Source organism: Equus caballus, chromosome 12, assembly GCF_041296265.1.
Source record: "Equus caballus isolate H_3958 breed thoroughbred chromosome 12, TB-T2T, whole genome shotgun sequence".
In the NCBI taxonomy this organism is placed as follows: domain Eukaryota; kingdom Metazoa; phylum Chordata; class Mammalia; order Perissodactyla; family Equidae; genus Equus; species Equus caballus.
The window spans coordinates 16,109,895-16,125,478 of NC_091695.1; the positions used below are offsets into that span (position 1 = coordinate 16,109,895).

Here is a 15,584-nt window from a genome sequence, read left to right on the forward strand (position 1 = left end):
TCGTGACTGAAATTGACGTTTCACTACTTCACCCTGAGATCAGTCACATCAGCACGTCAAGTTCTCTCTTATATTTATCCTGGCCATTGTTTTCAGTCTATAATTATGCTCTGGTCCAGAGTCCAGCAGGTCACATGATGGAGAGTCTAAATGCTCAAATACTGATTTAGGCACTTACATGCTGGTCACATTTTCTTTCTAGGATTCTTGATGAGGCTGCATTGTGTGGAGATAGGAGATATTTCTTACCAGTTCAGTGCAGGAGATGATGAAGATTGGTGAGGGGTGTGGTATCAGACAGAGGAATAAATACAGAAAAGGCAGAAATTACGGAAGAGGAAAAGGTGACTTTCAAAGAGGAGGCCAGCAGTTATTCCTTCTGTTAGGGATGAAGGTTGGAAAAACTGGATCCTTCATGATTCCTCTCATCTCTGAGTAATCTCTCAGATTGATCCTAGGATATTTTCATTAGTTTCTCTAATTGATCAAAAATCGAGTTCATACTCATATACGAAATATTTGTATGCGTTGGTGAACACATATAACTTGGACTTCTAACAAAAGGGCATATTTAATTTCAGCTCTACATTTACGTGTTGTAATCCTAGAAATTGTATAGGGCAGTGGTTAGACAGCATAGGATCTGTGGTTAGATTGCTTGGATTGAAATCTTGGCTCCACTGCTGTGCAACCTTAGACCAGTTATCTGGGCTTGTTTTTCTCATTTGTTATAAAAGGGGTGATAATAGTAATACCCACATCACAGTAGAGTTGAATGAATTAATGTGTATAGAACACATAAAGTATGTGGCACATGGTACTATTGAAATACTAGCTGTTATTATCAACCAAAATGCACTCAGTAATAAAGGTTCAAGAAAAATATTAAGCAGATGATTTTGAATACTAGGATAGTATATTTCTTAGATATAGACACTAGAGTTGCAATTATAGAGAATCTATTAATTGCTGTAAAAGAAGTATGATAAATTTCTGTAGGAGCAAGAGGGGGAGAATATATTATTCTTACAGTGAGGTGAGGATCTTCATGCAATATAGAGGAAGGAATACCAAACACACAAAAGGGAGAAAGGACACCTTGAGTTAGGAAATAGCTGTATTATGTTCATTTAGGGAATGACAATAAGGGTGCAAAAATAGGCAGTGGCCAGTTCAAGAAGGACCTAGAATCCATGCTAAGTATATTGGAATTAATGCTGTGGGCAATGGGGTTGTGTTGATAGATTTTAGGTAAGGTAGTATATGATATAATATGCATTAAAGGAAAATCACCAAAGTATTTGCAATGCTCAGAGAACAGGAGATTCACGTGGGTTGGTGTATTAAAGACAATCTTCACTGAACACATGAGACTGGAGTTGGGCTTGGAAGGAGGGTAGGTTTGGAAAGAACAGGTGAGGGCATTTCAGTGAAGGGAGGTTCCGTGGTGGAATAGAGCGGGTAGGCTTGTGGGATGTGGAGATGACCCTGAGTTGAACAGAGGTGAGGTGAAGTTTAGTGGGTAAGTGGGTGGTTGTTGAGGTGGTTTAGTCTGTGCAAGTCTTTAAAAGTGAGTCATAGAAGTTCAGGCTTTTCCTGGCTCATTCCCATGCGGTGGAGAATCTAAGGAAAGAAGAGTCAGGAAGCAATTTTCTTGCTGCACTGTGCAGGATGGATGGGATGGGAGCATCTGGGGACTAAGGTGCTTTGTTAATTTAGGTATCAGCTGACAGCATATGAGAGGATGTTGGCAGCAAGAATGGAGAGAAAGGGCCCAGGAGAGGTAGTTTAAAGATAAAATTCATGGGATCTGATGGGTATGGGAATGAAAGGGGGTGTGGGTAATATATGACATCCAAGCTACAGTCGGGACAGCTTGGAGGGTGATGGTGGCATCGAAGTATCTTCCAGGTGACACTTGCCCGCAGGTCTCCTGTTACTCCATAGCTTAGTCTCATCAGCTTCAACCCTAATTTCTGTCCAAATCCTTTCCTTTGACTCATAAGTGATGATGTGGTAAAAGGAGATTCTTGAGGAGTCTCACAATCTTATCTTCTAACCATTCAGGTACTTGATTTTCCAAGGTGCTGAGATGGTGCCAGATATTCCTAATGATTTGCGAGCCCAGTGGCCACAACACTGCTCCTACGGGAAAGGGCACCACACTCTGATGAATTTAGCAATGTTGCTTGTGTTAGGTGCTGGGTATCAATGTAATTTCTCTGCTGCACCCACCTTCCTGGGAACTTTAGCTCTTGTTTGGGCAGTTTCTTTTGGTTCTGTGGAGGGCTGAATTCCTCCTTTCTTTCTGCAAATGAGTTTTACAGTAATTATATAAATTACAAAGAAAAATTCCATTGGATTTTGCTTTAGCTTATATAAACTTGTAGATAAACTTAGGGTGAGTTGAAATCATTATGTTGAATTTTATCATTTTAACATGATTTTGTAAGAAATTTTTTGCTGGATGTTATGTATTTTTTCCTTTTTATACATGTATTTTCTTATAGTCCGTTAGCAGTTTTATCGTTTTTCTCCGCATAACTGTATCACATTTTTAAGTGCTTTTTATTTAAAAAGTTTCTTGGTTATTGTAATGGGAATATTTTTCAGTTGGTTTTTTTTTTTTTATTGAGTTATTGATAGGTTACAATCTTGTGAAATTTCAATTGTACATTAATGTTTGTCAGTCATGTTGTAGGTGCACCACTTCACCCTTTGTGCCCACCCCCCACCCCACCTTTCCCCTGGTATCCACTAAACTGTTCTTGGTCCATAGTTTTAAATTCCTCATATGAGTGGAGTCATACACAGATTATCTTTCTCTCGCTGGCTTATTTCACTTAACATAATTCTCTCAAGGTCCATCCATGTTGTTGCAAATGGAATGATTTTGTTCTGTTTTGCAGCTGAGTAGTATTCCACTGTATATATGTACCACATCTTCTTTATCCATTCGTCTGTTGATGGGCACTTAGGTTGCTTCCATGTCTTGGCTATTGTAAACAGTGCTGCAATAAACATTGGGGTGCACAGGACTTTTGGGATTGCTGACTTCAGGTTCTTTGGATAAATACCCAGTAGTGGGATGGCTGGATCGTATGGTAGTTCTATTTTCAGTTTTTTGAGGAATCTCCATACTGTTTTCCAGAGTGGCTGCACCAGTTTGCCTTCCCACCAGCAGTGTATGAGGGTTCCTTTTTCTCCACAACCTCTCCAACATTTGTTGCTATTAGTTTTAGATATTTTTGTCATTCTAACGCGTGTAAGGTGATATCTTAGTGTAGTTTTGATTTGCCTTTCCCTGATGATCAGCGATGATGAGCATCTTTTCATGTGCCTATTGGCCATCAGTATATCTTCTTTGGAGAAACGTCTGTTCATGTCTCCAGACCATTTTTTGATTGGGTTGTTTGATGTTTTGTGGTTGAGTTGTGAGAGTTCTTTATATATTAGGGATATTAAGCCTTTGTCATATATATGACTTGCAAATATTTTTCCCAGTTAGTGGGTTGTGTTTTTGTTTCAATCCTGTTTTCATTTGCCTTGAAGACGCTCTTTAATCAGATGAAGTCCCATTTGTTTATTCTTTCTGTTGTTTCCCTTCTCTGAGAAGGCATGGTGTCCGAAAAGATCCTTTTAATACTGATGTCAAAGAGTGTACTGCCTACGTTTTCTTCCAGAAGCCTTATGCTTTCAGGTCTCACCTTTAGGTCTTTGATCCATTTTGAGTTTATTTTGGTGAATGGTGAAAAAGAATGGTCAATTTTCATTCTTTTACATGTGGCTTTCCAGTTTTCCCAGCACCATTTGTTGAAAAGACTTTCTTTTCTCCATTGTATGCCCTCAGCTCCTTTGTCAAAGATAAGCTGTCCATAGATGTGTGGTTTTATTTCTGGGCTTTCACTTCTGTTCCATTGATCTGTGCACCTGTTTTTGTACCAGTACCATGCTGTTTGATTACTGTAGCTTTGTAGTATGTTTTGAAGTCAGGGACTGTGATGCCTCAAGTTTTGTTCTTTTTTCTCAGGATTGCTTTAGCAATTCGGGGTCTTTTGTTGCCCCATATGAATTTTAGGATTCTTTGTTCTAATTCTGTAAAGAATGTCATTGGGATTCTGATTGGGATGGCGTTGAATCTGTAGATTGCTTTAGGTAGAATGGACATTTTAACTATGTTTATTCTTCCAATCCATGTACATGGAATGTCTTTCCATCTTCTTATGTCGTCAACCAATTCTCTCAGAAAGGCCTTGTAATTTTCATTATATAGGTCCTTCACTTCCTCAGTTAAATTTACCCCAAGGTATTTTATTCTTTTTGTTGCGATTGTGAATGGTATTGTATTCTTGAGTTCTTTTTCTGTTGGTTCATTACTGGAGTATAGAAATGCTACTGATTTATGCAAATTGATTTTATACCCTGCCACTTTGCTGTAGTTGTTGATTACTTCTAACAGTTTTCCAATGGATTCTTTAGGGTTTTCTATATATAAGATCATGTCATCTGCAAACAGCGAGAGTTTCATTTCTTCCCTCCCTATTTGGATTCCTTTTATTCCTTTTTCTTGCCTGATTGCTCTGGCCAGGACCTCCAGTACTATGTTGAATAAGAGTGGTGATAGAGGGCATCCTTGTCTTGTTCCTGTTTTCAGGGGGATGGGGTTAAGTTTTTGCCCATTGAGTATGATGTTGGCTATGGGTTTGTCATATATGGCCTTTATTATGTTGAGGTAGTTTCCTTCTATGCCCATTTTGTTCAGAGTTTTTATCATAAATGGCGTTGGATCTTGTCAAATGCCTTCTCTGCATCTATTGAGATGATCATGTGGTTTTTATTCCTCAGTTTGTTGATGTGGTGTATCACGTTGATTGATTTGCGGATGTTGAACCATCCCTGTGTCCCTGGTATGAATCCCACCTGATCCTGACGTATGATTCTTTTGATGAATTGCTGAATTCTGGTTGCCAAAATTTTGTTTAGAATTTTTGCATCTATGTTCATCAGTGATATTGGCCTGTAGTTCTCTTTTTTCGTGGTGTCCTTGTCAGGTTTTGGTATCAGCGTGATGTTGGCCTCATAGAATGTGTTAGGAAGTGTTCCATCTTCCCTAATTTTTTGGAATAGCTTGAAAAGGATAGGTATTAAATCCTCTCTGAAAGTTTGGCAGAATTCCCCAGGAAAGCCATCTGGTCCTGGGGTTTTATTCTTTGGGATGTTTTTGATTGCTGTTTCAATCTCTTTCCTTGTGATTGGTCTGTTCAAATTGTCTGCCTCTTCTTGAGTGAGCTTTGGGAGATTGTAGGAGTCCAGGAATTTATCCATTTCCTCTAGGTTATCCATTCTGTTGGCATATAGTTTTTTGTAGTATTCTCTTATAATCTGTTGTATTTCTGCAGAGTCTGTTGTTATTTCTCCTCGCTCATTTCTGATTTTGTTTATTTGAGCTTTCTCCCTTTTTTTCTTTGTAAGTCTGGCTAGTGGTTTGTCAAGTTTATTTATCTTCTCAAAAAACCAGCTCTTTGTCTCATTGATCCTTTCTACTGCCTTTTTCATTTCAATAGTATTTATTTCTCCTCTGATTTTTATTATTTCTCTCCTTCTGCTGACTTTGGGCTTCATTTGTTCTTTTTTCTCTAGTTCAGTTAGGTGTGCTTTAAGGTTGCTTATTTGGGATTTTTCTTGTTTGTTAAGATGTGCCTGTATTGCGATGAATTTTCCTCTTAATACAGCTTTTGCTGTATCCCATGTGAGTTGGTATGGCATGCCATCATTTTCATTTGTTTCCAGGTATTTTTTTATTTCTTCTTTAATTTCTTCAATGATCCATTTCTTGTTCAGTAGTGTGTTGTTTAGTCTCCACATCTTTGTGCCTTACTCAGCTTTTTTCTTGTAATTAATTTCTAGTCTTATAGCACTATGATCTGAGAAGATGCTTGTTATTATTTCAATTTTTTTAAATTTGTAGAGGCTAGCCTTGTTGCCCAACATATGGTCTATCCTAGAGAATGATCCATGTGCACTTGAGAAGAATGTGTATTCAGCTCCTTCAGGGTGGAGTGATCTATATATGTCTATTAAGTCCAATTGTTTTAGTTTTTCATTGAGCTCCACTATTTCCTTGTGGATTTTCTGTCTGGATGATCTGTCCATTGATGTGAGTGGGGTGTTGAGGTCCCCTACTATTATTGTGTTGTTTTTAACATCTTCCTTTAGGTCTGCTAATAGTTGCTTTATGAATCTTGGTGCTCCTGTGTTGGGTGCATAGATATTTATAAGCGTTATTTCTTCTTGATGAATTGTCCCTTTGATCACTATATATTGTCCCTCTGTGTCTCTCTTTACCTGTCTTATTTTGAAATCCACACGGTCTGATAGGAGAATTGCAACACCTGCCTTTTTTTCCCTGCTATTTGCTTGAAGTATTGTCCTCCACCCCTTCACCCTGAGTCTGTGTTTGTCCTTGGGGCTGAGGTGTGTTTCCTGGAGGCAACAAATTGTTGGATCTTGTTCTTTAATCCATTTTGCCACTCTGTGTCTTTTTATTGGAGAGTTCAACCCGTTCACATTGAGAGTGATTATTGATGCATGTGGACTTAATGCTGTCAATCTGTCACTCATTATCTTGTTTTCCTGTGTTTCTTTTCCTGTGTGCTTTAGACTACCCATTTAATACTGCAATTTCTTATGCTGGGTTTCTTAGATTTTTCCTTATCTATGATTTGTGACTCTGTTCTGTACTTTATTTTAGTGTCTACCTTGAAGTTTGTATTTAGAATCTCGTGTATAATATAGTCTATTCTCTGGTGGTCTCTTACTTACTCGACCAATACTGATATAGACCCTTTGCTCTTCCCCTCCTAAATAATTATTTCCTTGTTTTATTCCAACTCGTCTTATTAATTTGTAGTTAGAGTGCTAAGATCGTCCTTGTTTTGGTAGTTTCCTTATTTTTACCCTAATGCTATAGTTGAATATTTGTTATCCTGTTCTGGTTCTATCCATCGGCCTCCCTAGTCTGTGGATTGTGTCCCCTTTCTCCCTTTTTTCTTTTTTCAAGTATGAGAGCCTTCTTGAGGATTTCTTGTAATGGAGGGCTTTTAGTTACAAATTCCCTTAACTTTTGTTTGTCTGGAGAAGATTTAATTTCTCTCTCATATCTGACGGAAATTCTTGCTGGATAGAGTATTCTTGGCTGAAGGTTTTTATCCTTTAAAGCTTTGAATATATCACTCCATTCTCTCCTAGCTTGTAGGGTTTCTGTAGAGAAATCGGCTGACAGTCTGATAGGGGCTCCTTTATAGGTTATTCTCTTTTTTTCCTTACTTCCCTGAGTATTCTCTCCCTATCATTCCTATTTGCCAACTTTACTATTATGTGCCTTGTGGTGGGTCTTTTTACATTGACAAATCTAGGAGATCTAAAATCCTCCTCTACACACATTTCTCCGTTGATCCCTAGATTTGGGAAGTTCTCTTCAATAATTTCGTTAAGCACACTTTCTGCTCCATTTTCCTTTTCCATATTCTCGGGAATTCCTATGATCCTTATGTTCTTACTCCTCATTGAGTCCATTATCTCTCTGAGATTTTCCTCATTTTTTTAAATTCTTAGTTCTCTTTCTTCCTGTGTCTGGTGCCATTCAGCCTGTCTGTCCTCGATTATGCTGATTTTCTCCTGTAGGTTGTCTACACGGGCATTCAGGGAATCCGTATTCTGTTTTATCTGGTCCATTGTGTTTTTCATCTCAAGTAATTCTGTTTGATTCTTCTTTATGATTTCAATCTCTTTTGTGAAGTAACTCCAGAACTCAGCTTGTTTCTCTATCTTTCTCTCTACCTCATTGAGTTTTTTGATTATAGCTGCTCTGAATTCATTATCACTTAGTTTACCTAATTCCACGTCCTCAGGACTTAATTCTGTGTTTTCATTGTTTTCCTTCTCGTCTGGGGCTTTTATAAATTGCTGGATGGTAGAGGTGCGGTTTTTTTCTCATGGTGGTAGAATTCAGTTGCAGTTACAGCCTGTCGCCACTAGATGGGGGTCGAGAGTGGCGTGTTAGCTCTCCGCCTTGGGGCAAGATGGCTGCGCCCACTGGCTTTGCTGGGGGGGGGGAGGGGCTGTTACTCACATGTGCCGGTCTGGGTTCAGATCAGTTCTCTTCTCTGGTCTCCCAAGGCCCTTGATTTATAGGGTCCCGCGGAGGGAAGCTTTCCCCCCCGTCAGCGGGTCTCCACTGAATCAGCGGCAGGAGTCCTGGATGATCCCCCGGTCGCGCGGCCCCTCCCCCGCTCCTTTCCGACCCGCGCCGCAGCCATCGCAGACTCTAGGGGAGGGAGTAGTGTTCTCTCCTACCGTTCCAGCGCCTCCGAGGGTGTAAGCAAGGTTATGATCTCCGCCTTCTTGGTATTGTAGGTCTCTAACGAGCTGGCATTATGTTTATTCTCTGAAACTCAGTTCTTCCAATCTTTTGCTGTATTTTGGAGGGGAGAGAATCCCGGGTCAGCTCACCCCGCCATTTTGCTCCGCCCACTCTCTATCTGATACATGTTTTGAGAATATTTTCTCCCAGTCTGTGGCTTGTCTTTTTGTTTTCTATGAATTTTTCAAAGATTAAAAGTTTTTAATTTTGATGAAGTCCATTTTATCACTTTTTTCTTTTATGATTTGTGCCTTCTTATTGTTCTATTTAAGAAATCTTTTCTTAACCCAGGACACTAAAATTTTCTCCTGTGTTTTCTTCAAGAATTCCTATGGTTTTCTTCCTTTTGGGTTTATACCCTATTATGAATTTCTTTTCCCATATATAGTGTCCTGTAAGAGTTGAGAATTATTTTTCTGCCTATGACACCATGAATTTAAAAGATTTTCCCTTTGCCCATTGAATTGTTTTGGCAACTTTGACTCAAATCAATTCATCCTGTACATGTAGGTCTATTTCAGGACTCTCTATTCTGTTCTATTGAGCTATATGACTATCTTTTCACCAATAACAAAGTGTCTTGATCACTGTAGCCTGAGAATTAATTCTTCCAATATTGTCTTTCTTTTTTAAATTGCTATGGCTATTCCATATCCTTTGATTTTCGATATAAATTTTAGAATCAGTTTGTCAATTCCGATAAAAAAGCCTGCTGTGATTATGACTGGGATTGCATTGAATCTATAGATTGAATTGAGGACAATTCATACGTTAACAATATTGAATCCCCTGATCCATGAACATAATATATCACTTTATTTCTTTAACCTCTCTCAACAATATCTTGTTGTTTTCATATATATCTTTTGTCCACTTTAGCCCTAATATTCCATATTTTATGCTATTGTATATAAGTATTTTTTTAATTTAAATTTCCAATTGTGTGCGGCTGGTATTTAGAAATACAACTGATCTTTGTGTGTTCGCCTTGTATCATATAACATTGCTGAATTCATTTCTTGGTTCTAGCATCTTTTTGTAGGTGGAGAGTACTTAGGATGTTGCAAATAGACAGTCAAGTCATATACATAAGAAGACAGCTTTCTGTCTTCCTTTCCAACATGCATGTTATTTCTTTTTCTTGCTGTATAAAACTGGTTGAGAACTCCAGTCTAATGCTTAATAGAAGTAGTGAGGGCCGGCATCCTTGCTTGCTCCTGACCTTTGGAGAAAAGCATTCAGCCTTTCCAACATTAAATATTATATAAGTTGTAGATTTTTCATAAATGAGCTTTTATCAGGATAAGAAAGTTTCTTGCTATTCCTAGCTTCTGAGAGATTTTGTCATGAATAGATGCTAGCTTTTGTCAAATCCTTTTTTCTTCATCTACTGAGATAATCATATGGTTATTTTTCTTCAGTCTGTTAAAACGGTGAATTACACTGAACTCTAAACACTAAACCAATCTTGCAGTCCTACAAAAATCCCACTTGCAAGTGAGATATTATCCTTTATATATACTGAGGATTCAGTTTGCCAAAAATCTGCTACAACTGAGAAATTAAAACTCTGTAAAGCACTAAAATCCCGGAACATAAAAAAAAGGTCAATATACATATGAATTCCTAACCAGAAGTAATAATTCTAAATAATGTCACATAAATTATAAATATAATTCAACTGAGACATCAGAAGAAAGAACCACTGATAATAACAAACTGCAATAACAGGAAGCAATAGGTCCAAAAAGTTTCATGTACAAACTGTAATGATTGAAGGAGTTTTTCTTAATTTCTCTGGAGGTACGAGGGGTTGTCAGGAGATCTTAGTTCCCTTTTAAAAACGGCTTGTTTATCAGCCTGACATTTTATAGCCCAACGATTATAGCTTAAAAAACTAGTTATAAATCAAATTATATTCCCACTGGCTTGTATTATAAATGTTTCATATGTTTACAGTAAAAGTAGTTTTCAAAATTATACACTAAAAGAAAACTATAGTTTAATAATGTATCATTACTACTAACAATAGGTCACACAAAGTTCAAGACTTTACTGAAACCTAAAATTTTAACTTCTATATCTTTGAGACTAGTTCCCTATAGGGCTACAAATTCTTTAATGACAAGACCAGAAAAGCCCTATACTCAAGCATACTATCTCCATAAGCAATTTTTTTCCACTAAGTATGAACTTCTGCATGCAAATCAAGTCTTATCTTTTTAAAAGCTAATATAAACAATATAATAACAGACAAGAGTTGACATCTGGTACTTACTATGTACCAGGCCCTTCTATGCCCTTTATGTGTTTTATCTCATCTGATTCTCACAGTAACTCTATAAAATAACTGCTGTTGTTACTTACACTTTTCAGATAAGCAAACTGAACAAAGACAGATCACGTAACTTGCTCTAGGTTCACAGCCAGAACCTAGACAATCTGGCCCTGTGTCTGAGCTCTCACATTATATTGCCTAACAACATTAACTTACAAAATATAAGTTATACATTTGTACTGCAAAGACAGCCAGTGCAAAACTAATCTTCTCAAGGGCTTATCTACAGAAACAACAGAAAAACTTTTTGATTTCTACACAAGTTTTCAGCAGACAATTGAGGAAAGACCTTGAATTGTAAATTGTAACCTATAAAGTTTACCGAAATTTGACAACTCAAAAGGAAGGAAAAAACAAATACTAAAGTGAGATTAATGGGTTGACCTTCAAGTTTGACACTGTTTCACACTTGACGGGGCAAGTGCTCCTAAAACAAGCACAGATAATACAGGAAGACCATATCATACATGCTCTGCTTAAAAATCTTTTTGTATTTTACCTTTTGGTTTCGGGGTAAATCTTGAGCATGTGATGGAGGCTTTATAATTCAGGACTAATCTTCTAAATTCCAAAAGATTGAATAATGACTGAAAAAGAACAAAAATTTAAGATAACTAAGGGAAAATTCTACTAAGAAAACCATAAAAATATGACGGGTCTTAGAGATTTGTTTTTGACAATTATACTGCTTAGACACAGAACAGATGCAATTAGCATAAGACTATTTTCTCCCCAAGAGAAAGTCAAATTTCTTATACCTTAACATACTATTCTTGATCATTAACAATATTTATTGTGTTGCAAAGCAGAAAAGTATACATGGACAATGCAAAAATAAAACCCCACACCATCTTATATTACTAAAGCTTTCTTTATATTACCACGTGCTTAACAGTTTCCTCAAAATAGAAGATAAACAAATGTAAAGTCTACAACTTTTCAGACACGTTATGTTCACTATGAGTTATCTAGATGTATCAATTCTACAAGGATATAGCACAAATAAACTTATAATTTAAATTTATTTAATAATAATATTATTATATATATTATAATATATTATACTATTTATTATATTATATTATTTATTATATTATCTGTTATAATATAATGGTAAATAATTTATTTTATAAATAATTCTAATTCATTTAAAATAAACAAATTTATTTATAAATAAATAAATCAGATGCTCAGTGATAGCAGAGCAAAGAAATTACATATTATCTCTGTGCTCAAGGAGACACACAACCTAGAAGGAGACACACATATAATTATAACAATAGAAATATGATTCCAAGATGCTCTAATTCAGATCATACAGAGCATAACGAGAGCATATGAAAGACGTCCGTGGGAAGGTTTCCTGGAGCTGTTTTTTAAACTATAACTTATAATCCATTAACGTTATCACGATGAACATGTTTAAAACATGAAATAAAATGCAATGGAAAACATCAGAACATATCATACACTGTAAATTCACCACAGGATATTGTTTGTAAAATTTTTCTTGTATATATTTTATATACATGTGTACATGTAAAGTGTTTTACAATGTAGACTGTCTTCCTTTCTGAGAATCACAGGTGATAAAGTTTGAAAATCACTAGACAGGAGGCAATGATGTATTAAATCTTAGTAAAGATGGGTTAGCCAACTGACTAACACATAGATAAAGGTGGCACTACAAATAAAAACAAAGTTTTGTTTAGTAGGTGGGTGTTTGGAAAATTGGCTAGTATATATAAGAAATAGAGTCAGATATAGATATATAGATATAGATGTGGATTAAAGGCCTGAATATGAAAGGTAAAACCATAAAGCTGATAACAGGAACTGTAGGAAAACATTTTGGTTATCTTGCGATCTGGAAGTATTTCTTAATGCAACAATATGAACATGAGATAATTCATTTATTTATTCATTTAGCAAATATTTATGGAGCACTCACTACATGGCCAGACACAAGGAAGACAGGCAAAAGAGAATAAAATATATTAAGTCTCTGCCCTGATCACAATCTTGTGATTACAAGTTAAAACAATGAGTATAGACGTTATAAATCAGAAAAAAATGTGAATACAATAATAGTAGACCAAGCTCAGAACCCTAGGGAAAAAGAATCATTTAAAAGCCAGAGGAACGATGAGAAAGACAAAATAAGAATAGTAAGGGAAATGGAGAGTATGAGATCACAGAAGAAAAAGGAGTAGAGAAACCAAGGGCTTTCACATATAGCTGTGTATCAGAATAACAGTGGAGCTTTAAAAGGAACCTGTGCCAGGGGCCTCTCAACAAAGACACAAAGTACCACAGAAGATTCTGAAGCACATCAAAGAATACTGGCAAATTTTAAGAAGGACAAGACGAGCATTACTCTCAAAGGTTGCCACATTCCAGTAAAGTAAGGGCAGGAAAAACCACCTTTGGATTTGTCAATTAGAAAACCATCTTTTCAGTAGAATGGGAGAAGAACAGCAGTAATAAGTACTGAAGAAATGAGATATAAGTAAGGGGGCAAAGTATGGGCTGTTCTTATGAGGAATTTAAATTGGAAAGAGAATATGGACAAAGGAGAATCCCAGTCCTATTTCTGTGCTCTGAGTTCCCACTGGAGAACATTTTCCTGCTTCCTGAACACCCAGTAGAATTTCATCTGGTGTAGGTCTGCTGGTGGTGAATTATTTCACCATCTGCTAAAATGAAAATTGCTTTTATTTCATTTTTGTAATATTTTTGCTAGTTCTAGAATTCTATATGGCCAGTTAATATTTCCAGCACTTTAAAGATCGCATTTCTGTTGAGAAGTCAGCTTTTAGATTTATTTTTGCTCCTTCATAGAGGTGATATATATCTTTTCCAACTGGCTACTTTTAGGATTTTCTCTTTGTCTATAGTTTTTTCCATTTTATTATCATATGCCTTGTCACAGTATTCTTTATGGCCATACTACTTGATTCCTATTCCTTCCTGAATCTGTAGCTCAATCTCTTTCATTAGGTTTTGAATACTCTCAGTCATTTCTTCAAATATTACTTTTGCCCTATTCTCTTTTTACTCTCCCTTGAACCACAAATACACTATGTTAGTACTATTCACCATGTTCAAAATCTCTTATATGCTCTTATCTGCATTTCACGGCTTTAATCTGAAAATGTTCTTCAGACCAACTGTCTAGCTGACTAATTCTCTCTTCAGCAATTTCTAATATGCTGCTATAATTCATCCATTGATTTTGTGACTTTGTTATATTTTTCAGTTCTAAAATTTCTATTTTTTAATAGTTTTTAGTTTTCTATCAAAATTCTCAATCTGAAACAAACACACACATAGATAAGGAGAACAGATTAGCGGTTACCAGAGGAAAAGCGGATAGGGGGCAGGCAAAATGGGTAAAGGGGCACATGTGAATGGTGATGGATAAAAACTAGACTATTGGTGGTGAGCACAATGCAATCTATACAAAAACTGAAATATAATAATGTACACCTGAAAGTTACACAATGTTAAAAGCCAGTTAGACCTCAATAAAGTACAAAAAAAAAAAAATCAAGAAAAAAAATCCTCATTCTGGTTTTTAATTCCTTGAGCATATTAATAGTTATTATATCAATTCAATTTTCAGGTTTTCCTGTAGGCATATTTCTATTGCCCATTATTTTCTATTAATTTTTAGACACATCTTATTTGCTGATATGACTGATTACAGCTGATGTGAGTGCTAGACATTATACATGACGAACTGGAGAAAATTCAATGATGATATTATCTTCCAAAAGAATTTACTTTTGCTTCTGGCAGGAAGCAAGAGTGAGGCCATTTGCAATCCAAGATCAATTTCATCCAATCAATTCTGAGATGAAGGTGGAATTCAGAAACTATAAAGCAGGCTTTATTTTCGGGTCTCAGTTAATCCTAGGTTCTAGCCCTTTATAATCCTAACTGAAAGTCTGAGGTGTTTACTAGGGCTCGAAATCTGTGCAAAACTTTGCTTAGTTTCCCAGCCATTCAGAACTATTTCTGGAATTGCCTCGAGAATAAAATCAGCCCAAAATGTGAAGCTTACTCTCTGAACATCTTGTTTTCTCAAAGCTTAGCCTCAAAATTACTCACTGCTCTAGGGTTATGTGATGTCTTCAAAAAGCTGTTTTTGTCTTCGTTTTGTTTTGTTTTGCAGTCCAGGAAAATATGGTCAAGAAGATGGTCTAGAACAACCTAACAAGTTATCACCCGAAGTAGAACTTGTGACCATCACACAAATCATAGAAATTAACTTTTTTAAGTCCAAAACACTCTGTACTCTAAATCACAGTCATAATAGTAGTGGTCAACATATTCCTCCAAAAGGGGTGGGAAAGGGTAAATATCACTACTGCCTAAATTGTGTTTATGATTGATGCACACTGAAAACAAGTATCCTTTCATTCAGTCTAGAGCTAAAATGTGAATTCTGAAGAGCACTTGCCAAAATGGACTTTGGCTAAACTCCTGCTAACAGCAGAGAGCTATGAGAGATGAGAATTCAAACAATTTGTGGAAAACAAAAAGAATAATGACAAGAGAGCAAAGGAAGGTATCAACTGTCTGTAATGGAGGATACCAAGGAGAAGCAAGATAAATTCTCCTTGGTAGATTTAAAAAAAAAATGAAATGGTACCACATAAGTTTCAAGGTAAGGTAGGGACTAAACGTAGATGGCCTGATTACAAGATGAAAGTCTGGATACAGAGCAATCAAATCCCTCTGTCCTTCCCAGACCCAGAAGATCAGACAACTACTACCTCCTTGTGCGGGATACAGAAAGTTTAGTCTTTGGATATAACT

At 36.4% G+C, this 15,584-nt stretch overlaps 1 protein-coding gene across 1 annotated transcript in view; it reads right to left on the bottom strand.

Moving 5' to 3' along the window:
- Nucleotides 1–1,104: 1,104 nt before the first annotated feature.
- The window catches only part of LOC111775911 (ubiquitin carboxyl-terminal hydrolase 25), a 61,409-nt gene continuing 46,929 nt past the window's right edge, over nucleotides 1,105–15,584 (bottom strand). The window contains exons 7-8 of the mRNA XM_070230541.1: nucleotides 11,260–11,347; nucleotides 1,105–2,308 (exon numbers count right to left, since the gene is read on the bottom strand). Coding sequence (XP_070086642.1) covers nucleotides 2,109–2,308; nucleotides 11,260–11,347 — 288 coding nt within the window. The 3' untranslated portion in view covers nucleotides 1,105–2,108. The remainder of the gene's footprint in view (nucleotides 2,309–11,259; nucleotides 11,348–15,584) is intronic.